General features: G+C 35.6%; 1 protein-coding gene across 5 annotated transcripts; it reads right to left on the bottom strand.

The window, feature by feature from the left end:
* Window positions 1-611: 611 nt before the first annotated feature.
* On the bottom strand, window positions 612-27836 carry AP1S2 (adaptor related protein complex 1 subunit sigma 2). 5 transcript variants are annotated; one of them, XR_011463331.1, is made up of 6 exons: window positions 27672-27836; window positions 25363-25541; window positions 19441-19549; window positions 18678-18815; window positions 14488-14582; window positions 12883-13006 (listed from the first exon to the last, which is right to left on the bottom strand). XR_011463331.1 is itself a non-coding variant. In XM_070366641.1 (5 exons), exons 2-5 carry the CDS (start codon window positions 25539-25541, stop codon window positions 2126-2128), a joined length of 474 nt encoding a protein of 157 aa, XP_070222742.1. In that variant the 5' UTR covers window positions 27672-27833; the 3' UTR covers window positions 612-2125. The 5 variants fall into 5 exon arrangements, 4 of the variants coding, with proteins under 4 accessions (XP_070222742.1, XP_070222744.1, XP_070222745.1 ...); XM_070366641.1 differs by lacking the exons at window positions 12883-13006; window positions 14488-14582 and adding an exon at window positions 612-2173 and having other exon boundaries at window positions 27672-27833; XM_070366643.1 differs by lacking the exons at window positions 12883-13006; window positions 14488-14582 and adding an exon at window positions 2870-7123 and having other exon boundaries at window positions 27672-27835.
* Between the last annotated feature and the right edge of the window lie 122 nt (window positions 27837-27958).

Genomic DNA, 27958 nt, shown 5'->3' with positions numbered 1-27958 from the left:
CGTGAGAGGGATGGAAGGAAGTAGTTTTTAAACCTCTGACTGGGTCATTACTCTGTTAAATATCCATCAGTCTTTTGTGTATTCCTTTGAACTTGTATTTTTATAAACTTATAATTTGATTACTATTTATGATTCAAAAATTGCAACTCTACATTGCCAGCTCTACATTGCCATAGGCCTGTTTTCAGTGAAGAGATTACCTGCATTGTTAGAGGCTCTTTAAGTCTACACATACATTTTTTTAATTGCACACATCTTTTATTTTTAGCAGACTAGCAACTTTGATATGGTAGTTGTTTCCTCCTCCTTAAATATCCTTTTGATTATTTTCCTATAAAGATATTTTATTCCAGAAATCAGAGTATACTTTAAAAAAAACTCCACATTATTTTTATGTAACATTTCCTATCTGTAGTTAATAGGCAGCCCCTTAAGTATCAAGATAACCAAAGCTTTGCTTTGGTACTTATATGCAGTAATTTGCTTATACCCATCCATCTCAGCAAGTGTGCTAGTACCTCCAGTTCGTAGGGGGACTCCAGTTGAGTTAGGACACCTTTGATTACCTGGAGTGATTTGAACTCATTCAGAAGAGAAAAATCAACTGCATCAAGGTTTTAAAAGCGGCATTTATTGATTGAAAATAAGTGTGTAGATAAGCTCTCAGTAGCACGGACTCCACATTATTTTTTAATGGGTTTGAAGTACATGAAGACTCCTTAAATCTTCCACCATTTATCTTGTGTGTGCTTTTAACCACCACCACATTCAAATGGAGGTGAATTTTCAACATCTTACTTGAAAATTTTTTGAAAAAATTCTTCCTTTAGCAGCTCTTCATAGTTTGACAGACTTTTGGAAAAAGATAAAAACACACTACAGTTGTGTACGTTGAACATTTATTACAACTAATTGGCAATGTGGTAAGATAGTGCTCACGTGGCCTCAATATTGGTCACAATCACAACAAAGCTTAATCCAGCCCAGCGATACAAATGAAAAGTGTAAACTGTGAAGACGTTTACATACATAGACGTATGTATAAAAGTGACATTGAAATGACTATATCCTTAAAAAATATAGCGCCCACTAATGCCATTTTACTTTATTCAACTCACACTTTCATGAGAGGTGGTGTCTGTTTTTATATTTAGGACTTCGAATAACTAGGCAGTGCCATGGAAGGGAAGGAAGCTGCCCTAAAGTTTACTGCGCTTCTAAGTGGAAGGAAGCAATAGGGGAGTAAAATAAACTTGGCTGTAACAAGCACCCCAGAAGGAATATTCGTGCTTTAAACAATGACTTATGCAACACTTTGTGAAAAGAGCAACACATTTTCCATAAGATACAGTTATTAAGAATCCCTGGTAAGTCAACATTTTCATTTTATTTGGGAGACATCAAAAACAATCCAACTAAGTGACTAAATGATTATGACCACAAAAAAATTATGTCAGGAGTCAAATGTTGCTTGGCCTTAAAAATAGTATGTATACTATTATGAAACAGCTGATCTCTGTTCCTCGTCCCAGGTTTGGAATGCCTATGAAATAATTTTTAGTGTAAAACAGCATCATTCTATTAGTTTTTTTGTGTATTCCCTTTGTTTTAAGGTGTTTATTTTCTAATAAGGGTCTTTGGTATAATTTAAGTTTCAACATAGAGTGAAATTTTCATTCATTTGATATGTGACATGTCAATTCCCTTTATTCGCATATATACTGAAATGCAGTAGTCTTTGGTTTCATAAAACCAGGTTTCTTTCACATGATTTTTTTGCCAAAGAGAATAATAAATGTATACTGCCTGATTGTGTCATACCCATAGATACACATAATCAAAAGTAATGATAATAACCTATTCAAGATAAACAGACCTATAAAATAGCCAGAAAAAGTACCTTTTTTTTTCTGTATTCATTCTAATTCATATTTAAGTCCCTTGTTATCACTTGATTAACCAAAGTTCCCTTAAAAAAAAATTGTGTAGGCCTGAATGAAGCAGCTTAGCAGAACAGTAATACTGACAAGACATCATCTTACACCATTAGCTAACATGGACATGAAGGCAGTGACCATCTACAGTGTGTGAAATGCCACAGGAAGTCATCAACAGGGGAGGAGAGTTATGTCAGTCCAATTTCTTCAAGAACACTACGTGGGGTTTCAGCTTCCTGTGGAGGGAAAATGTGAGACTCTGGTAAGCAGATCTGGGGAGGTTTGAGAATGTGAAATTGACACGGAAGCACATGCAAGTTTCAGAGAAGCTGAACACAAGCAGTTCAGCAGTCTGGGCACTTCCATGGAGAGCCAGTGCTTATTTAGCAATTTGTGTCCCAACATCAGAGACCACAGGAAGTTTTTTTTCAGCATGCATTAAACACCTACTAATTACCTACCAATTGTGCTGTGCTCCATTGCTGTAATACAGAAAGCTATCAAACCCACTGGCATTTAAGGAAATTATTGACAGCTACCTTTCTACAGAAAGGCTTCTCTGATAGCTCAGTTGGTAAAGAATCTGCCTGCAATGCAGGAGACCCCGGTTCGATTCCTGGGTCAGAAGATCTGCTGGAAAAGGGATAGGCTACCCACTCCAGTATTCTTGGGCTTCCCTGGTGGCTCAGCTGGTAAAGAATCCACCTGTAATGTGGGAAACCTAGGTTTGATCACTGGGTTGGGAAGATCCCCTGGAGAAGGGAAAGGCTGCTGCTGCCACCGCTAAGTCGCTTCAGTCGTGTCTGACTCTGTGCGACCCCATAGATGGCAGCCCGCCAGGCTTCACCATCCCTGGGATTCTCCAGGCAAGAACACTGGAGTGGGTTGCCATTTCCTTCTCCAATGCATGAAAGTGAAAAGTGAAAGTGAAGTCGCTCAGTCATGTCTGACTCTTAGCGACCCCATGGACTGCAGCCTTCCAGGCTCCTCCGTCCATGGGATTTTCCAGGCAAGAGTACTGGAGTGGGGTGCCATTGCCTTCTCTGAGGGAAAGGCTACCCACTCCAGTATTCTGGCCTGGAGAATTCCATGGACTGTGTATCCATGGGGTCACAAAGAGTCAGACACAACTAAGCCACTCGCACTTTCTACAGAAAACGTAAGTTGTCTTAGTGTAAAAATTCAAGTGGAAGTGAAGTAGCTCAGTCGTGTCCGACTCTTTGCGACACCATGGACTATAGCCTACCAGGCTCCTCTGTCCATGGGATTTTCCAGGCAATAGTACTGGAGTGGATTGCCATTTCTTTCTCCAGGGGATCTTTCTGACCCAGGGATCGAACCCAGGTCTCCTGCATTGTAGATAGACACTTAACCGTCTGAACCACCAAAGACCAGGGAAACCCCATGAGTTCTCCCCATTCTTCATATATTTTTATTTTCCTTGCTCTTTTTTTGAGTCACATGTATTTATTCCTTTCTTCAGAAACTTACCTTCCAGACCTCCCCAGAGCAACCAATGGCTTCAGTGGAAGCAACATACAGAAAGAATGCTCTGACACCTGAGACAGAAGTGCCTTTTGTTCTATGTAACAACCAATACTCATCTGTAAATGTCAAAGGAAGACTAACCAAAGCAAGCATACTATAAAAAAAATTTAAAAAATTTCCAGTGTCCAGTTTTGTACAGCACAAAATAAAAGGGCCAACTAGGTCAAATTTCAGGTATTAGTAGCAACAAGTTTGTAATTAAAAGGCATACTAGATTTTAACAGAGAAAAACAATTTTTTGTACCCAAATGACTTACTTTTGCATCCTAATTGTGGTACAGCACAAAACAAGGAGAAGAAAAATTAATCAAACCATAAGTCCATACATTAGATTTAATTTTATGTAAAGCACTATATGGAATAATCTCAGATTAATTATTTAAACTCTTTGGTCTGTTTCCTTATTTGGAAAACAAGGATCATAGCACTTACCTTCATTTGTAGAGATTAAGAGAGATAAGGCTTAGTGCCTGATTCACAGAAAGTACTCAAAATATGTTAGCGGATACATGACACAACTGAAATCTAAATAAAGGTATTTAACCTTACTATAAACCAACTCTATATACAAAGTTCATATAATGACCTTTCAGTATGTTTGTGCATTAAGGAAAAATGGGTAAAAGTCAGCTTTGGTGAAAAAAGGATATTTTTTATGAAGTACTCTTGCCCTCCTCCCCACCTCTGAATTGAACATCAACCTAACCAGGCTACAGATCTAAATATATATGGAGGATAAGAGAACAAGTTAAACATCACCATTATAATCTGCCAAATACAGAATGGAGGAAATTCTACCGTATAGGAGACTCAGTTTAACCAAAAAAAAAAAAAGGCAAGGGAGGGTAAAAATTATTAAAGATTTACAGAATTATTAAAGATTAATTATTAAAGTACTTAAGTGGCTCAGAGGGTAAAGCGTCTGCCTGCAATGCGGGAGACCTGGGTTCAATCCGTGTCGGTAAGATCCCCTGGAGAAGGAAAAGGCAACCCACTCCAGTACTCTTGCCTGGAAAATCCCATGGACGGAGAAGCCTAGTAGGCTACAGTCCATAGGGTGGCAAAGAGTCGGATACGACTGAGCGACTTCACTTTCACTTTCATTAAAGATTAACAGAGACTTAAAGAGATCAGATACAGTGTGAGACTTGTTTGGAATCTGGCTCTAAGAAACTGATTATAAAAATGCAATTTCCAGACAATTAGGAAAAAAACGAATCAAGAATAAGATATTAGGAATTACTGTTAATTTGGGGGGCTGTGCTTATCTCTTAGGGATACATACTGAAGTATATAAGATTAAATGATAGGATGTCTAGGGCTTGCTGTAAAATACTCGGGCAAAAAAGGCATGGTAGGGTGGTGATTTATGAAATAACATTGAGTTGTTGATGGTTGTTGGAGATGAGTGATATGTACATAAGGGTTTCTTATACTGTTCTATTTGTATGGTCTCAGAGTTTTCATGAATCACATTAAATAAGGGGGGAAATTTAAAAATAACCATTTTCACTTAGATGATTTTTAAAATGTCATACAACCTTTAATGTATTACAGTGTGCCTACACTGAATTCTATAGAGTTAAGATTCTTAGCTTATCCATGTAAATGCGCCCCCTCATCCTACTCGTTGAAGCTGGTTAGATTTCCCCTTATGTGCTCACTGGCTGCAATCTTATATAGATAGCATTTCTTGAAGAGAACCACATTGCTTCTCAAATATGCATTTGAAATATCTGTCCTTTCTAAAAGGCCTAATTTCAAAGAATCATTTATACATTTTCTTCCACTGAGACTTATACAAATAGTAAGTTAGTTTTTTAATCAGTTGTAATATAAAATTAATTTTCACATGTTCACACTGAAATTGTAGCTCAAAACCATCTAGAAAAAACTATTATGTAAATTAGTCAAATTCATAGAAACAGAGTATAAAGGTGGTTACCAATGGCTGAGGGGAGGAGAAATGGGGAATAGTTGTTTCTAATGGATACAGTTTCAGTTTTGTAAGATGAAAAACTAGAGATCTGTTGTGCAACAATGTGAATATACTGAACCTACTAAACTGTACACTTAAAAATGGTTAAACTATTAAATTGTTACATTTAAACCATAATTTTTTAAAATTACCTGAAAAATTAAAATATGAAATATATTACTTGTCAAAAGGATGGAGAAGAAAAAAGTCATTCACATGAGACAAAGTACATGCAATATTTTTATTTTAGACATGCAAGGAAAGCTATTTCAGCATCTACTAGTTTAAAGCAAGCGGCTGTATACAAATAACAAAAGAAGCAACATCTTGTTACAGCTGGGCATACAGCATCCAAAGCAAACAGGCATGAGACAATGCATATTTATGCAGCATTAAAACCAGATGAATACCATGTTGCAGGGCTGGGGGAGGGAAAGAGGAAAAAAGTGGAAATGAAAGACCAATGTTTCCCAATGCTATCAATGTATAATGCTAATTTCTCATTTGATAGCCCATCCAGGTGCTTCAAATGTCATGTAGTACAGCAAGAATGGAAGAATGGAAATAACTGATCTGCACCCCTGCCTAATACACATTTTCACAGGTCTTCTTTCAGTGGTAAACCACTGAGCATCTTTTGAACTTGTTTAATGATAGCTTACTTAACTTGGGCTTTAAACTCTCTAAACATTAACAATGAATTATTCAGTAATTTTCTCTTTATAATAATATATGTTGCATGTTTTATTAAAACACAATGATCAATATTAAAGGTTTTAATATCAAATATAAAACCATATTTAACGAATCATTAAGTAAATGCAGACTTAACTATATAACTAGTAAAATATTATAGTATTTAAACAATATTAGAATCTTAACTATATAAAATAAATCCTATATTAATACTTTGAAAGGATTACTTACTTTTAAACAATAGATATTGCAGAAGAGACTTTTCTGACATAGCTTTCTGATAGTTCTTAGAGGGACTCTTTGATATTGTATAGCACAAATATCAGTCGATAAATGTGGCATTATAAATTTTTTAGAAATCGTGAATGTTTTAGCTTAAATATTATATAATAGTACAGATTTTACTTTCTTGTATTATTGCCAAATACACTTTTATGTGATACATTAAAAATGTTTCCTCATGTATACTATAATTACCCTAAATATAGTCTCATCCTGCCAACATTTGAAGATCAAATCATGCTATACTGTGGCACTGCTAATTTTGACCAAGCATTTCAGCTCTATTTTCTTTGGTAAACATTTAATGATTGCTAGGTATTCTCTTACAAGATTAATCACAGATGGTTCACAAATGATGACATGTAGGTGTCTGAAATGAAACATTACTCAAAATGATCATAGATCATATTTTTCAAGAAGAAATTAAACCAGTTGCAAGCAGGAAAAGCTGTATCAAGATCACACACAAAATGAAAATAAAACAGAAAAGAGGATGAGAACAGGAAAATTATTACAAAGGTAACAGTTCTAAAATGTTCTATTATTACACAAGGTAATCAGTCACCAAGCTGAGGATATTTTCTTTCATAAGCATATCAGCTCTCTATTTCCTCTGTGAAATTCTGCATACACGATGAGTGGTCATTTAGTACACAGGGACATTAAAATATTCATGACGTGGCTACAAAAGAAATGCATATATTCTTACACACAGTATACAAACTGACACAGACACAATCAGATTTCTAGAATGTTCAGTGCACAGCAAAGAAAACTTAATTGAAACTTAGAATTTGTTTTTAGAATTTTGGTTTATGGCTGAATATTTAACTTCTAAACAATACCCAGGAATTCATATTCATCTTTTATAACTTTACTGTATATAACAATAACCAAAATGATGACCTATGTCCTACAAAATCCAAAAGCACTGTATTTACTAAAAATATACTGAAAAGATTTTTCAGTATAAGTCATCTAGTCAACAGAGTTAACTCAAAATCCAGTTAGAATACTCCCTCCTGCCAGTGTTCAGGTTCATCAGGATTTTACTACATGAAGCAAAAGGAATTTAATCCCTTAATGAAAATCATTACATCCTAGAATGACCATGAACTTTTACAGATTCTAAAGGAAAATCTTTCCTAAGAAAAGAATGGAAAAGTAGTTACCCATTTAGTAGCAATAGAGGTTTTTAATCATTCGCTTAACTTACCAAAAAAAAAAGAAAATTCCAAAGACTATGCCTTTGTGGCTAAGGGTATTTATTACTTTTAAAATAATCCTGAAGACAGATTTTAAAGAATTCACCAAACAGATCTGTTAAATGTCTATGCCTCTAAATGTATCTAAAAGGATGTTTCTCACAGATCAACAAGGTAACCTGAAGTGGTTTTAAACTGACCCTAGAGTGCACAGAAGAGATGAATATCTAGGGATTCCAAAACTCCCTGAAACTAGGGGCAAAATTAGATACAGATTTTCCTGAAAAGGCGGCCCATGGACCATCAGACTCTCAAAGCAATTATACCCTGAGCCAAAAGGCTTGTGACTCAAAAAAGTTTAAAATTGCTTGACTGCTTTTAAGATATCCTCAATTTACTATTTATTCAACTTGGCACTTTGAACTGTTAGGCTACAAAGTCAATATAAACTGTTCCAATAAAATATGTAACAGATACCTTATATAATAACCATTAAATACAAAAGTATTTGAAGAAAAAAGCCAGTAAAAGTTTAATCCCCAGATAATCCCTAAACAGTTTAAAGATATAATTGCTTTTTTTCTCCTACTCAGAACATTGTGAAATAAAGCAGAAAGCTAAAATAATATCCATAATAAATTGAACCCCCAAATGCTTCATTTTCATGAGGGGAATTCTATTTCTGTATCAATGATATTAATAATATTTTTTTGGTCAATGAACTCTGAACCTATTTCAATATTCTCTGTGTAAAATAATAAATTATAAGCCCCAATGATGATTCATTATCAGAGCAAAATTTGCTATGAAAATATCATCAGTTAAGTAAGTGGGACTATCTCTTAGGATTTAATGTAATTAAACTTTTCACGTAATGCTAAAGTGTAAGTAACAAACTTGACAAGATTGTTATTACAAACTGAATTTATATATCCTACTACATTTTGATGCATGTCAGTACTCCAGCACGTATTCTACTATGCTTTTTCTTACACCCAAACTCTTGCTGTAAAACATATTCTCTGTTTTCTGGTGAGAGAACAAGAAAAATTTAAGTCTATCAAATAAACTTTCACCTAAATAATACCAATATTTGAGCCTTTATAGCTTTGCATCTTTTTTGTTTTGTCTCTCAATTTTATATCACACCATGTAAAAACCAACAATTAAAAGAAAAACTCAGTAAGGGAGAAAAAAAAGAAAACAAAAAGGTAGTTTCCCAAACAGGGTCAAGCCACAGCAGTTCCTCCCCAGAGGAGACAACCGTGAAAGAAAAGGAACAATTCTATAGGAGCAATTCTCAACTGTGACCGCCTGGGGCATTCCTAACAGACCTTTTACTACCCTTTAGGAAAGAACTGTTGTCCATGGGGTTGCAAAGAGTTGGGCACAACTGAGCAACTAAACTAAACCACTACCAGGAAAGAAGAGTTGATAAAGCCAAACTATTCTTTATAGCAATGATTCATATTACTGTACTTAAACAAGAAATTAGCATCCAATTAATTGTGAAGAATACTCTTCAAAGGCAGAAATCCTTACCTGAAAAACATTCTTCAAGAAGAAAAACTCTAAAATCCACAAAAACAAATGTATTCTTTCAACACTTTTACGTTGCTAAAACATGTTTCAAATACTTTCCCATTTTAAACTGACAGAAGCAGAAAAGGTTATGCTATAAATAAATGCCTTAAAGACCATTTAACATTTAAGGTTGATTTTTAAATGATAGATATGCCCATAATTAAGAGTTATTTTTTCTCTTATATACAAGGAAAACATTATAGTGGATTAAATATAACTCCAGTATTCTGGGCCTTCACACCAAGAGAACATTTTATGAGTCATGGAATAATTATATTAATTAAGAATTGGGGAGGGTGAAAGTCCTCTGCAGAACTAGACCTACTGTCTTCTATGACCTAGCAAACTGAGTTAAATACACTGAAATGTCAGTGATACAGACTGTGTGGGAATAAAGACCAAAAGGAAAATAGAAAAAAATTTGTAATCCAGTGTATTACACAAATAAATATAAACCACAAGTTGCCCTTAGTACACATTGGAGACCTATTTTTGGACTAAAGATTAGATATTTACTATTTAAATCTGAAATGGGCCTTTAATCTGGGCAAATCACTGACTTCTTCCCCATTATGTCTATGCCAAACCTTCAACATTTCAAGTTATCTGCCTCTCTTTCTCCTCAGTCCCAGCAGCTCTCCTCTAGACAGTTTATCAACTCATCCATCTCATGAGGAAAAAAAAGAAATCTGTGGCCCATTAAGCTCATTAAACCCATTAAACTCAAAACAGAGGGGGAAGAAGCCTCATCTTAAACCAATGCTTGTGATTCTATTCCTATTCACCCTCCCTCACCCTCCCAATATACTTTTTCCATTATTCTATTCGTTTTTCATTGCTCTCTGCATTTGCTCTTTTCTTAGTATACATGCACATTCAACTTTCCTCCATCCTAAGAATAATCTTTTTCTCAATCCAAGGGATTGCGGGGAGGAGGAGAAGGGGATGACAGAGGATGAGATGGCTGGATGGCATCACCGACTCGATGGACGTGAGTTTGAGTGAACTCCGGGAGTTGGTGATGGACAGGGAGGCCTGGCGTGCTGTGATTCATGGGGTCGCAAAGAGTCGGACACGACTGAGCGACTGAACTGTAGTGGGAAGTGTAGGACAACAAACACAGCAGCAAGGAATTAAGTTACACCTGTTCTCAAAACCACCTATGTTCCTAAAACAAACCCCACTATCTTAAAAATTCCCAGATATTCACTATACTAGGCTGATGACTCACAAGTAAAATAATCTAAAGGCTTAAGTCTTGTTGGGATGAGAAGTACTTAAATAAACTAGTGGTATGGATCCAAAATGGAAAACCTAGTACCCTGATTTTTCTTTCTGGTATGCAAGGCAATCAAAGAGAAAATTACGTACATTTAATTATATATATATATATATTTATATATATATATATATATATATATATATATATATGCACGCAGGTTCATGTCGACCCTTTGAGACCCTATGGACTGTGGCCCACCAGGCTCCTCTGCCCATGGACTTCTCCAGGCAAGAATACTGGAGTAGGGTACCATTTCCTTTTCCAGGGTATTTTTCCAACCCAGGGATTGAACCTGTGTCTCCTGCATTAGCAGGTAGATTCTTTACCACTGAGTCGCCAGGAAGCCTAAAAATATATATATATATATATATAAGTATAATTTGAAGTTACTGCTACACTCCAGTTTTTCTTAAAGGGGCTTCACTTATTTCATGCACTATAAAGTAGTATCCTTAGTTCTTCATGTTCTAGAATGCAGTGGTACTTTTTATTGAATACTGTGGCAAAGTCCTTACTCTTAACTCTGGAACCCTATTCCTTGAGCTAAAGACCAAAGGGCCGCCGAGTATCCAAACTCATGAAGATCTCTTTTTAGCAATGAATAAAAAGAGAAAAAAATGAAAGCACTTTATGTGGTATCTTTTAGGTGACAGGACTCATGGTGTCTTATTTCACAAGCACTTTTGAAGCACTAGGAAAGCTGAGTGATTTTTTTTTTTTTTTACATGTTTTAAAACAGGAGGGGGGGGGACCTCAAATATCGTCAGAGGTAATACTTTTAATGTCCTATTCCTAGATCTTTTCTTACTTGATAAACCTTCAGTATCTTTCCATATCATTACATACAAATTGATCTCATTTCTTTTATAGCCAGGTAACAGTTTCATATATGGTGTACTGTAATTTTCTTAACCTATTTCCCACTGATGGACATTTGATTAGGTTACAATGGTTTAGTATTATACCCAGCGTGTCTTAGTGCATTTGTACATTTCTGTTGGATAAAATTCCTTCAAGTATTACTAATGGGCAAAAAGTATACACATTGTTAATAGATATCACTAAACTAATCCTCCAAAATAGAATACAAATTTAAGTGTTCATAAGGAGGAAACAATTCTTTGCCAATCCAAGAAACAAACCAAAAAAAATAAAAATAAAGAAGCAGAATAATTAAGTTAGTAAATACAACTTTAGACTGTAAAGAAATAGTTTTAAGTACATCTTAGGGTAATTGTATTAAGTACATCTTAGGGTAATTGTATTGTATTTGTCTTGGTCTTCCATTTGGATCATAACTTGAAATGCCCTAAATTTAACCAAGGTTTTCAAAATATAAATGATTTCTTGGAATCACTGAATTTCAAATACTCTTTACTAAGTAAATTCTATAAGGCTAATAGGGCATAAAAGAAAGACAACAAAAAAGTATGTATGTACAATATAAGTCTGTATTATATATGTAAATTCTGGTCATTTAAACTATTCCTCTCATAAGGAATTATCAAATCCCTAAGGTGGATAGGGAAATCGGCAGCAACTTCAAGTGTTCTAACTGCCTGCAGGGTATGCTCAATTTTGTTTCCAGACAAAAACTAAATAACATGAATAAATGTTAACAGATTTAGTTGTTGAGGAAATTATACAGTGACATCCTGTAAATTTTGCTGTGGGTTATCTCTGGTTATCAAAAGTTATTTTTGATCAAGTAAAAGTAATTTTGGTGAATCACAGAGGTGATTTTTATAGCCATTTACATGTTCTTGAGCAGATTTATCCCTCTCTTCACAATTTTTAGGGTTTTTTTCCCTTATACTTTTGATTCATTTTTGGCTAGTCATTTGTAATCTGCACTATATATTATATTGAAAAGATGTAGCAATCCATAAATATAAATGGAATCTGTAAATGAAATGTTTATATATTACATGGTGTTAAATTAAACCAGGGTTTCTGGACCTCAGCACCATTGACACTTGAGGCTGGATAATTTCTTACTCTGAGAGGGCTGTTCTGGGCATTGTTAGATATTTAATAGCATCTTTGATCTTCACCTACTAGATGCCAGTGGCACCTCGTGGCTAGTAGTAACAATCAAAAACGTGTCCAGACATCGCCAAGTGTGCCCTGAGGAGGCACAACTGCCCTACTCCCAACTCCAGTTGAGAACCAGAATTAATCTAATTCTCTGGTTGGTGAGTAAGATTATATTCTAGTGTCTTTGCTTGTATTTGTTAATTTTCCTATAGTGGGAATTTTTATTTAAAAAAAGACCACAGAAAAAGCAATAAAAGAAAAAAAAATGTCTCAGGAGCGTAAAAAAAGAACTCAAACACTGAAATTTTTCAGAAAGTACTTTTTTTTTTAAAATCATGTCAACTTACTTTAATTTTAAAAAATAAATACATAAATAAACAAAACCATCACCAACACCTAGGAATATGTTCTTTGCAGGTCCCTGTGCAGGTCTCAATCCTAGGGCTCATGCAATCAACTTAGTAGATCAGGATCAGCATTGAAAAAAAAAGAATAGAACAGACAACATGAGACTATAAAACAAGAAATACGAGTAAGCATATATAATTTAAGTTTATGTATATGTAGCTATTGTGATATAAAAAAGTATGGTATTACTGTGGCTTCTTGTCAAATACTTCGGAAAATCAGATTTACAGTTACTGAATATTTTTATTCCAACTTTTATTACAAATAGATCAGAGTAGCAAGAGTTGGCTCAAAAAATGAAAGAGTAAGGAGGAAATTCTCAAAATTCTGAAAAGCAAAGGAAAAAGAGCTCAAAAGACATAGAGCGAATGATTACAACTTGAAAATCAGTGACCAATGGCATTGGCCAAATTGCTTCTTATTAAATGCAAAGTGAAAGGCAAGATTTGTTCCACCTTCTGTTTTCTCTGTATCTACCCTTCTGTATTTTCCATTTGAAGCATTAATGTAACTAAACCTCACTTATCCATGAATCTGTTCTAGTAGAACCCAATCAAGTTAACATATAAAAAATTAAAATATGCTGGTATAAAGGACTATAGCCTTGTTAATTTTTAACCCAACTGAAAAGAAGAAGGTTTAGGCTTAAAGGTTTTAATATAAACAGTGGTAATTACAAAGGAATTATAGGAGTTTGTCTTATTAAAACCAATCTAAGAGGATTTTTATCAAAATGCTTTTTGCTGTTATATTACTGTATATTACTGTATATATTTGAAAGCATCTGTTTTTTAAAACAATATAAGATATTCTTGAGTTTACCCAATGCCTTAATATTCTTAATTAGCAAGATTTTAATTAAAAAAACTTATTAAGAGGCATGTTATTAAATACTTCAATAAGTACTTACTTAAAATACTTTTAATTTACAGAAGATCCATGTTTAAAGAAATCCCTTTGTCGCCTAAGGTTCTTACCTTTCCATTTTTATGCAGTCCAAAAGATTTATTAATTACTACTTCCACAAAGATGTTGTATAGTACTAAGATATATCATGCAGCCCCAGCACTAGAACACATCAATTTTAGCAGCACTAGTTTTCCATAGAGCACCACTTTCTAGATGAGGCAAATTAACAACTGTAAATCCAATAAACCTGTTCATATAGTGGACCACCTTGAAGTAGAAGCAAATTCATGAGTGTAATGCTTGCTTTTGGTAGCTCACTTGTTTTTCATTTCTCAGATTACTTTAGTGAGAAACAATACCAACAGCAAACAAAGCTCAAAAGGAAAGCCTCCACAAATTTGAAAATGATGCTGTTAGTATAAAAAAAAAAAGGTTGACACATCTCAAAGCGCTGATCAACACCATCATGCATCTACCGCTGAGGGTTAAAGCCCAATGCCCAGTATTTAACTATTTGATCTTCACAGATCAAGCAAGGACTTGAAATCATTTCACGTGCAACAGTTTTTGCATAACACCCCATCTTATCCATGCCACAAAAATGGTAAATTTAGTAGTTACCAATAAATAAGTTGGGGGTCAAAGGGACTAAAGCCTTAGACTGCTCTTTATCATAAGATATCCTCAGACAAACCTCCCCATTCTTCATTCTGGCTCTATAAAATTAAGGAGCAGAGAAAAACTGGTAAGTGCCTGACTTCACAAAGAATATGCACTCTATTATTTCCTTTGTCATTATATGTAATGTTTATAAAATAAATCCCAACTGTACCACTCCCCCATGCCCTCCCTCCAAAAAAAATCTAATCTAGCTTAAAATAGGTATTTGGTGCTGGGGAAAATGTTCCAAGTATTGCAAAAAAAAAGTCAATTTAGCAATCTCAGCGTGTTGCACTTTAATAATTTAAGAATCAAGTTAAGAACTACTGGCATGTTAAGAAAATATGTTTTAAATTCCAACGGTCAAACATTAAAAATTGGATAATGGACCAATTTTTCTGGGCTTTACCCCCAAATCTAATTAAGGAGTCATACACTGGAATACCAAAAGAAATAAACATAGAGTTCAGTCTAGAAATATTAAAACTGAACCCTTCTTTACTAAGTAATTAAGTAAAATAAGAAAGATATCTTTATTTTTTAATCACAATGTCTGATATTTTAGTAATTATGATTCAAATACACATTCATTTTATGTTCTCATTACTGACTGTAAAATGCTAATAGAAAATCTACTTTATCCACTGATGTCTATCTACCCTATTTGCCTATGAAATGAAGGACTACCTACACGAACTACATAACGTTTACACAAAGTAAAAGAGACATTTCAAAGAAATATTTCTGAAAATAAAAATTCATAAAGATAGAAATGTATTATTTCACAAATTAAAAAAGGATTAAAACCAAAATTATTTTGTGATTTGCATATATCTTTAAGCCAGCAGATATTTTCAATATAGTTCAGTCATCTTTGGTATTTAGAACAACTGATTCAAGTAAAAGACCTGATACCAAAGAGAAAAAAAAAAAAAAAATCATGATATATGTAAACTAAATTAAAATAAATTTGGACTTCTACAAATTTAAGACTGCATTTAGATAACTGTCTTTACAGCTATATGTACAATTTTGGAAGCAAAATCATTTCATGACATAAACTAAGTGATTATTATACCCTAAACTATAAGACCAAAAAAGCTACTATAGATCTAGACATCTGATAAACCCAACAAGAAATGACTTGAAAAGTACTAATGTATATCTATATATCCAATTAATGAATTCCAACTACTGATAAACTGGACAAAATTTCCAGTCTAAGAAGTAAAGGATAGCATCAGTCTTAGGAAATCTACTTTGTTCAATACAGAAAAACCTCCAGGAGAATAAGGAATTTCTTTACTATATTACTGAGACAAACAGAACTTGGTATCTAAAACAGAATGTTTAAAATATTCATACCAAGAAAATACATGAATGGGAGTTGGGGCAGACAGAGCACAGTGGTTAAGATTTCTTACAGTTCTGAAGTCTAGCAGATCTGGGTTTAGAATCCTGGTTTTGCCAACTGCTACCTAGGACCAGTCACTGGAACTTCACTGAGCCTCTACTTCATTAGTTAAAAGGCTCTCAGGACACTTTTTCAGGAAATCCTGATGATTAGCATAGGATGCCCCACATCTAGGTGCTCAATAATCATTAGCTATCATCGAAGTTCTTTTTTTTTATTTTATTTTATTATTAGTATTATTTTTGTTATCACAGTGTCCAGACAAATCATTTTAGCAGTTTGTGGAATGTTTTTTCTCATCGTATTCTATCATCTATTTGGTGAACATAAGATTCAAATACTCGCCCAGAGATCTTGTATCATGTATCAACATATAAATGACTGTTTTAGGAAACAAACATCTTATCATCCTGGATTTCCTGTGACAATATGTTGTTGGTGAATAACATGAATAAACAAGTTAAACTGTTAAACTGAACAGAATAACCTGAAGCTTAACTGCCCTATACAGACTTTAGCTTGGTTTCATAAAGGCCTTAACATCATTGTAAATTCAGAATGGACCAGCCACTTTCTGTCTCCTTAAGACTTGCTTGCATGGTGAAATTAAGAAAAATGGTTCACTTGGTCCACTGAATAGAAAATGTCTTAGCCTGGTCCCCACAAAAAAAAAAAAAAATGTCTTAATATAGTTATCAATTTGGTTTATGTACCAAAAAAAACAATATAAAGGTAGTCACAGAAGAGAAATAGGGCCTGTCTCTTCTAAAGAACTATAATTAACAGTAGAAAACTTTTTTTTTTAATCTAGGTGAAGATGGGGTAAGGAGAATTTTGCATGGAACTATGGACATCCCATGCTTCTCTCTCCATTCCTACTTTCCCCACTTAGAGATATAAAATACTACTTCAAAAAAGGAGACTTCTTATTAAAATACTTTTATAGGGGAGACACACACACACATTCACAAACATGTACATGTAATAACTTTCTAATCCTCTAGTACATTATTCAATATATGCTATAAAGTAAATTCAGCATATTTGTCATATTGTAAAGTATATAGCGACTTCCCAGTAAAGTTTAAAAAACAACCCAAACACAAGAAGGTATCAATGCCCTAAACATTTTTCTCCAGAAAAAAGATATTAAAAATAAAAGCTTAACTTCAACAACTTTAGAAATGTTTTAAGGCAAATGTAATTAATTAGGAAATGATAAAGAAACTAGAGGAAATACCAGGATCTGATACAACAGAATATAGTTCCATAATAATGAAATATAAAAGTGATCAAATAAGGGAACAAATATGAAAAATTTCCAAGTTATGACCCTTGTTTTGACCTAATTTTCAGAAAAGTCTGGTTAGCAAACAGCAAAATAAGGAGGTGCTAGCTTTAACCCAATTTTATAACAGTAGAATATGAGTGTGTAGTCAGCACACCTGACACTTAAAGAAAAAAAACTCCCAAAGACAAGTATTCAATCAATTAACAAAAAACCATAGTAAATCATACACACACAGAAAAGGGGCTGTGTTCATTTCACTAGTGAGCAGCAGATGGTATTAGGGCTGTCAACAAATACTTCACTTCTGCAGTACGGTACCTTAACCCCTGTTTTGGTAACTCGGTATCATTAAATGTAAAAAATCACTGTCTAATGTTTAATTTACATATATTATAGATATTGTCATCCCAACTTCAAACAATCCCCACAACTGACCTAAGTCAGTGACTGATGCAGAGGGATTACTGAGAGCTCCTGAATGAGAAGCCCAAATGAGGCCAACAGTTAATAAATTATAATGAAGAAAAAAGATTTACTCTGATTTAAAACCTCCTTCAATAATAATATAAAAGATAATTACTGTAATGAAAACAAGTAACATTTTTTAATATTGACTAATTCCTCCTCTTGCTATAAATTTTCTATTTGATTAAACTTCAATTATGACTAAAGCATAATTCAACTAGGTACCTGAATTAATGTACATTAAGTTTTTCAGGAAAGGTAGCCTTATCTATGAATTTTTAGCTTCAGAAATTGAAGGTACAGAAGCATCAAATATACATTTAACCCAAGACAACTGTGGAAATTAGAAAGCGAAGGGGGTTTTTTCAATGGTTCTTGTGATATCAAGGCAAGACAAGAATGTAGCTGTTTGACAAAACATGGTTTGTATTCAAGAAAAGCAAAGAGAAGTAGAAATACTTTTCAGTTAGTTTTGCTAACAAGAAACTAGAGGATTCTACAAAAAGTATAATAAAACACTATCATTTGCTTGGCTACATTTGTACTTAATGGACATGAGATGAAAATATGAACCAACTTGGAATGAAAATGCCATAATCTCACAGTCAACTCCTCATTGTAGACACTAATGAGATAAGGGGTTATCTTAAGTAATTCAGAACAATAGACACAGAGTTCTCAAATTACTACTACTTTCCCCATCTTAAAGTAGTCTGTCCCTCTAAATGTTTGGACTTTGGTGTTTTGGGGTCCAAAAATGGGCCATCTCCAGATCATCTCCAAAGTAAACACTACATCCACAGATAACTGAGTTGATGTGACTGACAAATATGCCAATCAATAAACTGCACATGGACACTACATGCCAAGCATGCTTCAGAGTAATTTCTGAAACTGTAAAAATGAGGCAAGATGACTGAGACTTCCCTAGCAAGAGCAAAACATGCTAGTGTCTAGTTAAGAGAACTCTGAGTAGCTTACCTCCTGCAGTAGATCAGCCTGCTCAATTGCTTTAAGGACATTCTTCTTGGATGTTTCCTGAACTTCTCCTCCCAAAAGAAACTCATCCAAAATAAAATAAGCCTTCTCAAAATTAAAAATGATATCAAGTTCACACACCTGAAAAGCAAAAATAAATAAATAAAACCTGGAGAAAGCAGAAGATATTTATCTACTATCAGGTAGTCAATAAAATCTGACCAGAGTGAATTAATCTAATTATATCTAAAAATGGCAATCCTGCTAACTAAGCATCATTGATTTAGTCAGCTTAACTTTCAAGTCTCAAGTACTTGAAACACACAATGCCTGCAAGCTAAGAAAGACCAGACTCTGCAAGCTCCTAACATGGGCAACTTAATAATGATTTTCTACTCATAAAGACTGGTCTTTTGAAATATTTACATATTTCTGGGTAATATGATTACAACTGCTAACCAAATCTAAATTCTATACTAAGCACTTCCAGTATATTAATCTTTATAGCTGGACTCCTTTCTATTTCACTATTTTAAACCTCATTCTCACCAGCATAATTAAATGAGTAGGTCTGTGGGGTCAAGCAATTCTGGCAGTTAACTGACTAGGCAATTCTGACTTGCACGGACAAGAAATAGAGTCATTCCTTCCCTCTCTTGAGGTTACTGTCAAATAGAATTCTCAAGACAAATAATAAACTCGTTACAGAAAAGGTTAAAAAATATATATTATGGCGTTCAATTTCCTAAAACAAAATGCTACTCACACTGCCAAAATACTTGTCAAGTAATTCCACGTAACGATGAATTATTTCCAGGGTAATTAGTTCATTGTCCTGGTCCTCAATAGCACAGCAAAAATACAGACTGGCATATCTGCAACAAAAAACAGATGCAGAAAAACATTTACCCTATAATCATGTATTTTCTAAAATACACTTTCATATCCTATTGTGAAAGACCTTGTGCCTATACAACTTATTTCCTCTTTACAACAGCAAATTGTTTTTCTCCTATAAAATAATAAATGTACAAAAAAAAATTCTGAAAAGTACAGGAAAGAAAAAAAAAAAAAAGAATCACACTATCTAGAAAGAGTTACTTATTTTGCTCTTCCTTCATTCAGGCTCCTTTTGTAGGAATATTCTAAAACATAGCTGACACACGTTGTTCTGAAGTTTATTTAAAACAAAACGCACTGTGTGACTATTTCAAACCACAAGTAAACAGGGAAGAAAATAAACTCTCCAACTGAAGGATTTATTGAAGATACTGTCAACATGAAGTCAATGTTCTGGAATGTTTTACTAAAACGTAATATACACACAGAGAAGACCTCAAGTCATAAATGTACAGCTTGATGAGTTTTCACTGTGAACGTACCTGTGGTACCAGCACTTGGACCACAAAACAGAATTATTACTGAACCTCTGAAGCCCCTCTTCTAACCTCTCCAGGTCACAGCCTCCTATCCCCAAAGGTAACTACTATCTTGATTCCTAACAGCATAGAATTATTTTTAAAGGAGGTATATAGGATTGTGGAAATAAGCCTTGAGAAAAAAAACAAGTTGCAAGTAATCACAGAAGTTAGAGAAAGAGAACGGGGAAAACTAAGACATGTCCTCAAATTTTCTAAGTTTTCCTTGTTGAAGTTCAGGCTATTTACCCTTGAAGAAGGAATAAGGTTGGAAAACTCATATTCTCCAAATAAGAATTCTAGTACATGGGACTAGGTTATACTTGACCCAAGGAAGCCAAAACTTATTAACACAAAACCTTGAGGCATAACAAAGGATGACCTAAGTCCTTTGAGGAGGATTAAAAGTATTTTCAAACGGTTAAAATGTGTTTGAAGATTTTGAAAAGAAACAAAATGAAAAACTAAGACATTCCAAATAAGTCTCAGGTGCCATTATAATTTTCACTGAGGAGCATTTAAGCAATTTTTAGGAAACACAATGGCTAATCACTGCTCATAGCATTAATGTAAAATAATACACACACACACACAACCTGTTTTGAAATCCAATGAATTTCTGCTCTTCAGTCTGAGAATAACTAGTATTTTCATAACACTATTAATTTCAATATTACCAAAAAGCATTTCATCTTATTTGAGCTTTTCAACAGTAAACACCATCATCCTTGATTACAAAAGAAAAAAGAGGCCCAAAAGTACAGGGCCTGCCAAGTGGTTGTACTGGGACAAGAAGTCTGATCTTGAGACCTTAACTCCAGGCCTTTTCCCACCTACCACAGTGACTCCCTCGTCATACACGTACACTAGCTGCCATGTCCATTCTATCTAATTTCTACATTCACGACGTTATTTTAAATGGTTGGTCTTCTGCAGTCTTCAAGAGGCATTCAAGCACATTCATTTATTATCATAAAGGGCATAACATGCACCACCTCCAACTTTACTAACAAAGCACCCCCTCTCCCAGCACTATTCTGTTTATTGCTTTAAAAGGCAACCAGATATTCCAACCCAACCTTCCATCCTCTTTAACCCATGCTGCTCAAATAGAGCTGTAAATCTGGAAAACTGATACAAATGACACATAAGATTCTGTGAATTAATAAAACTAAAGATTAAAGGGAAAGACATTAAAAATGGTAAATAAAAAAGACACGACTAGCTGATATGAACACAGTGCTAAATAAATTCCACTAGAAAGAACTTACTAATAGACAATGTTGAGTAATATTCCTTTTACTTTTAATTTCAAGATTTCTCCAATGCCACTGTTAAGCAATCTAATGCTTACACCACTCTTGCTCCTTAACTACAGAACTGCCTTTTACTTACAAATAAATAGCATGTAAACAGTAATCAAAGGTCCTAGATTGTATGAATCATTCAGAAATATTACTTTAATATCAAATTAAATGAATTCTTCATTGTAGCTGAACATCTAGTTATTAGAATCATAAGAAGGCACCTCTTTCCAAAAAGTTTAAGGAAGAAACAGAAGTATAACAACAGGTAACATTCATTGAATCCTCACTGTGACTAAGGCACTAAATGTTACCTAAGGCCTTGGCATAATTCACCATTTTAATCCTCACAAAAAAAACTTTCAGAGAGATACCATTATTATTCGCATTTATAGGAGACTTGGGCTTAACTGAGTAACCTTCTCAGGAACAGTAATCTAACTCCAGAGCCCAAGTTTTATATTAAAAACTACAGTCCAAAACTGTATTAAATAAAGTAATCCTGCAACTGGTAAAAATTAAAACATATTCAAAGCAATATTTCACATGCTCTGAGGAGGGAAAGAAAAATTGTTATACTGATTTAGTAAAAGATTACCAAGAGAACCTGAAGAGTATTCCTTATTTTTAGAACCAAGTGATTTTTAAAAAATTCAATAATGAATTCATTTTCTTCTCTCAGTGCATATTTGTAAGTCTAAATCTGAAGTAAAATTAATAATAGACTAGTAAGAAAGAAGGTATGTTTGGTTATTTTTAGCAGAGTAGATTAAGGCTTACTCTAATTACTGGCACTCAGAGAACATCTGAAAGTGTCTATTCTTATATTCATAACACATGACTTCCCCCTCAGTCAGCTAAATATCAGCTGACTGTGGATGAATGTAACCAAACTGTTCTCAATATTCTACTGGTATGTCATTAAAAATTCTTTTGTTAGTGAAGAAAATCAATACAGTACTCTTAAACAAATTCTGAAGCTCGTAGTTGGTAGGTGTAAATTTTTTAAAGACTTTAATCCTGTAACATGCTGCACAAAATAGGAATCAAAAAAGCATAGTGTTTTCTGTCTTCACAGGATCTTCAGGAGTATTTATTTTAGAAATGAGGAAACAAAGGCAAAATGACCTGTTCAAAGTCACAAAACTAATGGCACAAAGGAATTGAACTCAAGTCCCCAGATTTTCAGTCTATTTTTTCAGCTATATTAACCCTACTCCACTCTCTCACCTCTCCCTCCCCAAGAGGGGCAACTGTAAGAAAGGCTCAGGGATAAAGAATGTGGATGAGGCAACTTGAGGAAGGCAAACAGAAAGATCACTTGGTGATATGAACAGCAAAAAAATGCTAGTTTAGAATTTCTCAGTAGCTAAGTGTTAATTCTTTTACTTAAAAGGTCTTCTCTTCCAGCTGGACTAGGGAAAAAATAATTACCTGTTCATATCTACCAAAAAAATGTCCTTAAGGTGCTAGAAAAGTTTCTAGTATGAAATGGGGTCTAACTTTTGTATGTGAATTTCATCTTAGTAAAGCTGGTATTTTTAAGTGCATCTTTATTTATAGGAGTTTGATGTAAATATCAGAGTCAGGTGAAACTACATTTTACAGGTTTTTACAACAGAAAAACCAGTGTCCCAACATGGATGGGCTGAATGCTATGCAGAGTACCAACTAGCGCTTCTTTCCTCTTGATGGACAGGCCATCTCCTTCAGTTCCAAGAATCTTGATTCCCTTGCTAGTATTTTCCTCCTCCACACGGGGGACTCCTTTCCCTATCTAGAAATAAGCTTAAGTCTCTCTCATGCCATTTTTTAACCCTGTCTCCCCACTCCTGTCTATGGGTGGTTATCACCTTTTAAGCTTCCCCCCCCCACCCCCCCCCAACAGTCTACACTTGCTGTTTTATTGTCTCCACCTCTTCACACTTTGTCCCATTTTTTCAAGAGTTCTATCTCTACTATTCCACTGAAAATGTTCCAACAAAGGGCATTTTGTGAAATGCTCACTATAAAATCTAATAGATTCTTCACTTTAGTTGACCTTCATGCAACATTTGGCACTGGTGACCTTAGTTTTGAACTCTCTCCCCTTTCCTAAGGTGACTGACCCTATAACTTACCCTCTGTCTGCCGCTTAAATGCTGGTGATCTAACACTTTATGCCTCATTTTCCCCCAGAAGTCCATGCCTATGCCCACCCTGAGAAAACTAGGCATCTCCAAATCGAAGTCACACAGGCTCCTCAAAGTCAACTTTCTACCTCACCATTTACCTCATCAGCTGAACCAGAAGTGTGGAATCACCCCAGTCCTCCCCCTCTTTCACTGCCCTCCCTGCTTCTAGCAATGACCAAGTCTTACCAAACTTACCTCAGCAACCAACTCTTCCACCTGCTGAGCCCACAGCAGAAATCTTCCTTCAGGATCGCCATATCCTAATAGATCCCTCAGGTGCCAGTCTCAGCCCTCCCCCCACCCATTTTCCAACTACAGGATCCTTAAAGAAATGCAAATTTTCTTCTCATCCCAGCTTAAAACCCTTGCCCCCAGGTTTAAGATTTGAGTTCTGGCCCCTATGGCAGTCATGAGCAACTGACCTTGGACAAGTCACTTCTCCCAAATTCTCATTTTTTTAAATAAAACTCAGTTTTGACCAACAGTAGTGGTTTTCAAACTCAGGAGCCCTACACAGAGGGTGGAAGCCAAGTGAGTAGAGATACAGTCACACAAGCACCTCCATTTCCACTTGTTTCATTTAAGGTTTCATCCCTGGGGCAAAAAGTTTCTTAAAAAAAAAAAAAACACTTGACTAGATTACTCTAAAACATCTTCCACCTCTAAAATGGTATTTTTATGATTTTTCTCAACAAATACTACACCAAACACTGGATACAAAATCATCCAAAGACGACTAAATTCATTCTATTGTAAAGAGGAGTCTATGGTATTTTAAAAATTGTAGAGTCATCCATGGTATTTTAAAAATTCTACATGTTCTGTAATCTTCATGTCTTTCTCTGCCATCTTGCCCACAACCCCATCCATAGTAGAGTGGAATAAATGAAATCTGAGATAACACCCAGACTTCTCTTTGACCCTCCTTACAATCCACAGTTAGTTCCCTGCACATCCCCCACAGAAGAGAATTTTTATATGCATGAACATTCTTATCCTAAATTCAGTAAGTTAATTGTAAGGGAACAGAAATAGTGAAGAAACAAAGTGATTATATTTCTTTTAACCCTATTAGAACAATCTTGAGAAGTTTAAGGTATCAAAAAGTTCCAGATATTAATAAAGATGTATAGCATCATTTAAAAGCTTAGTGTTCAAAGCCAATCTATGAGTCATTTTGCAACATCAAAATTTTAAAAATCTGTTCTGGGCAAAATTATCTATTTACCAGATCTAATCACACCTCCACCACAGCAACAAGTGTACTTCAAACTAATAAGCAGTAATGAACAAATCCTGTATATATCTGATTTTTAAACATCTATGACTAAAATGGTGTACATATCCAAGGAGTTTATACATGAATAAGAGATTCTGAAAGTCAGATTAAAAGGCATGTCAAATAACAGTCATTACAGATTTGTGGGGAGAAGGGAGGGGGAGGTAAATGCTTATCTAAATTCAGAAAATTACTCACACAATTTAAAATACGGATTTTATTTTCCCCTGCAAAGAAATGAATTATTTCAGTTTTCCTAAAAAGATGATTAAGCATGAAGTATCATTTATGCTTTTAGTTACATAATTTCATTTAAAAAGAGTCCCATGATTTTATCATTTCACCAAAACAGTAGTTATCTTAAAAGTACAAAGCTTTACCTTAAGACTATTTCATTTATATCTTTAGTAATCATTATTTATAAATGTCATCTCTCGAAAGTCTGCAATTTCCACGTTATAAATGATCTAATATCTGATTCTGTTTCACCTTTCTAATAAATAAAAATTATACCTTTTGTAAACAATCTTCAGATCTCTCCATTCAAGAAAGCTGCACATTTTAGGTTTCCGTGCTAAAACGGTTTGAACAAGTTCTCTTGTGATCTTTTTCTTTTCTTTGTCTGATAACGGGACATACCATTTCTGCAGTCGAAGCTTTCCTTGACGACTAAAAAGCAACATAAACTGCATCTGTTAAGATAAACAGAACCAAGATTACAGGCAATACTTTGATTCAATGAAGTTAAGATTAAGATGACACGTGGCAAAGAGAAGCTTTGAGGGACGGGGCGTTTAGCTAACAAATGATGAGTAGCCATCAATATTTCTATGCTAGTTAAAATAACAGGAAATTCTTGTAGAAAGATCTTTCCACCAGATGCAAATCCTCCCACCTCACCCTGTTCCATTTAAGTTTGGAGGAGAGGGGGAGGATAAAAACAGGTGAGGTGAAAATTCTGATGAAAAAGAAAGATAATTCTTGCAATTTAAGAAACTATTGTGTATGTGTGCTATAGGAATGTATATGGATCAAAGGAGAACTGTTGACATCAACTGGTTTAGATGCATTTGAAATAAACAGACCTACTATTTTTTCACCCTACACAGAACAAGCTGTTCTAGTGCCAAACTGAATTACTTGTAGACAGACTGCTATAACTTGGAATGCTGTCTTCAGTTTATGTTTACATATTTTAAGCAAAACAAAAGAGCTAAAATATAAACCAAAAAAATCCCATAAACACACATTTTTCTTAATAAAAGCCTGATTTTAAAAATTCACATCTCATTTTAAAAATTCTAACATAAATATACACACAATAAAGTGAGAGTTAATATAATTTTACCAAAGAGAATATAAACCTTTAAAAAGCCAAACTAAGAGCTACACACATTCAGACATTATACGAAATACTTCATTTAAAACGATTTAAAAACATAGCATCTACAGATGGAGTGGATGCTGAATTCTAGTGTATTTCACACAAACTATTTTGTATACATTTATTTAGAATCTGCTGATGATGATTAGTCTACATGTTTTAATTTTTAAGGAAACCTTCTTGTAATTCAGTCTCCCCAACTGCAAACAGAAAGCATTGTTTCTACAAAGGTAATTTAAAGGTAGAATTCAGACTTTTTTTCTTTTCTTTTAATTATTCTAAGTTTCAGTACTAGTTTCTGCAAGTAGGATTCAGCCTGACTCTTGGTATTACCCATACCATACTGAATTTGAACATGGGGTGGGGGAATTTACACCATCCATCTGAATAAAATGGGCGCTAAATTTCGCCAAGAAATCATTGCCGCTTTTTGTAATAATCCAAACGGGCATCAATAAGGTATTTAGAAATTCACGATGCGACAATTTAACTTCAATAAAGTTAAAACTGGCTGTTAACACCACACTTAAAACGCATCACTGGCACGAAAAAAACGAACAATACTGATGATGTCAAAGTGCCTCACACACTTTTAAGACAGCGACATTAGAAGGGGACAGCAAGTAACGCATGAACTGGACAATGTTTCACGCAAACCCGTTAGCAGAACTTGGAAAAGAACAGACCCGTATTCCAGGATCTTGGAGACCAGGAGGACTGGGGGTTTGCTTTTGAAACTCAAGGACTCAAAGGAGTCTATATCAAGGTCCTCCATCTCTCCCCACCATCACTTTATCTGACGAATAAATAATTTATGCTCTTTAAAATAAATTATATGTTAACATAGGATGATGCCTGGTCTCCAGACACAAGTATTCCTTCCCTCTAGTTAAAAACCAACGCTCCGATTTTGCTTCAAATCACAAGGCGCCTCAATTCCTGGAGATCGGTATTAAAAACAATGGGCTCGGCCGCGGAGCGGGCTCGGGGCCAGTGGCCGTTGCCTGCCCGCCGCCCCACGGGGCCGCACTCCATCACTGACCGACCGAGCCCGGGCGAGGTGACAGGCAAGGAGCGGGGAAGACAATGGCAACCGCCGCCGCGCAGGGGGCGCCAAGAGTCCTCCGTCTCCGCCGCCCCCGGCCGCCGACCCCGCCCGCAAATGCCCCGCAAAACTTGAGGCGATTCCCAAACCACAGGTGCCGCGGACCCGCTGCAGCGTCCGAAACCGGCCCCCGCAACCCGGGACGCGGCGCCGAGTGGAGAGGGGCGCGGACGCAAAGAGAAGTGAGTTTCGGGGCGCGGTGCCCCAGTGGCGGGCCGGGCGGGCGGGCGCGGGGTGGGGTCGTCCAGGCGCTCGCTGGGCGGCGGGGGGCTCGCCCGACCCTCCCTCCCCACTGCCCGATCCCGGTGTCCCCGCTCGCCTCCCGGGACTTACGGCGGCCGCGGGCCGCGGCTGCGGCGGGGCTCGGCCGGCGGCGGCGGCGGCGGCAGCGTCGGCGGCGGCGACTAAGGGGAAGCCCCTGTCGCTGAGCTGAGGAAGAGAAGCCGTTTTGCTGTGGGGAGGGGACCGGGTTCGCGGAGGGAAGGCTTAGGCTGAGAGGGGAGGGCGAGCCGACAGACCCCGCCCCGGGGGCCGGACGAGGGAGGAGCCGGGGCTGCGGCGAGCGGAGGGGCGGGCTGGGCGGTGCGCTGGATGCAGCTCGGCTGTTGCCAACGGCTCCG

This window comes from Bos mutus, chromosome X (assembly GCF_027580195.1).
Source record: "Bos mutus isolate GX-2022 chromosome X, NWIPB_WYAK_1.1, whole genome shotgun sequence".
Lineage (NCBI taxonomy): Eukaryota > Metazoa > Chordata > Mammalia > Artiodactyla > Bovidae > Bos > Bos mutus.
This window is presented reverse-complemented; position numbering and strand designations above follow the sequence as displayed.

What these genes read in the sequence shown, in the direction of transcription:
- AP1S2 (XM_070366641.1), bottom strand. Translation starts at nt 25,541, where the DNA reads ATGCAGTTTATGTTGCTTTTTAGTCGTCAAGGAAAGCTTCGACTGCAG. An exon ending in CTGAAGATTGTTTACAAAAG is followed by an intron (nt 19,550 to 25,362) that starts GTATAATTTTTA and finishes TTTTTGTTGCAG; the next exon opens with ATATGCCAGTCTGTATTTTT. An exon ending in AGGCTGATCTACTGCAGGAG is followed by an intron (nt 2,174 to 18,677) that starts GTAAGCTACTCA and finishes TTCCCTCCACAG; the next exon opens with GAAGCTGAAACCCCACGTAG.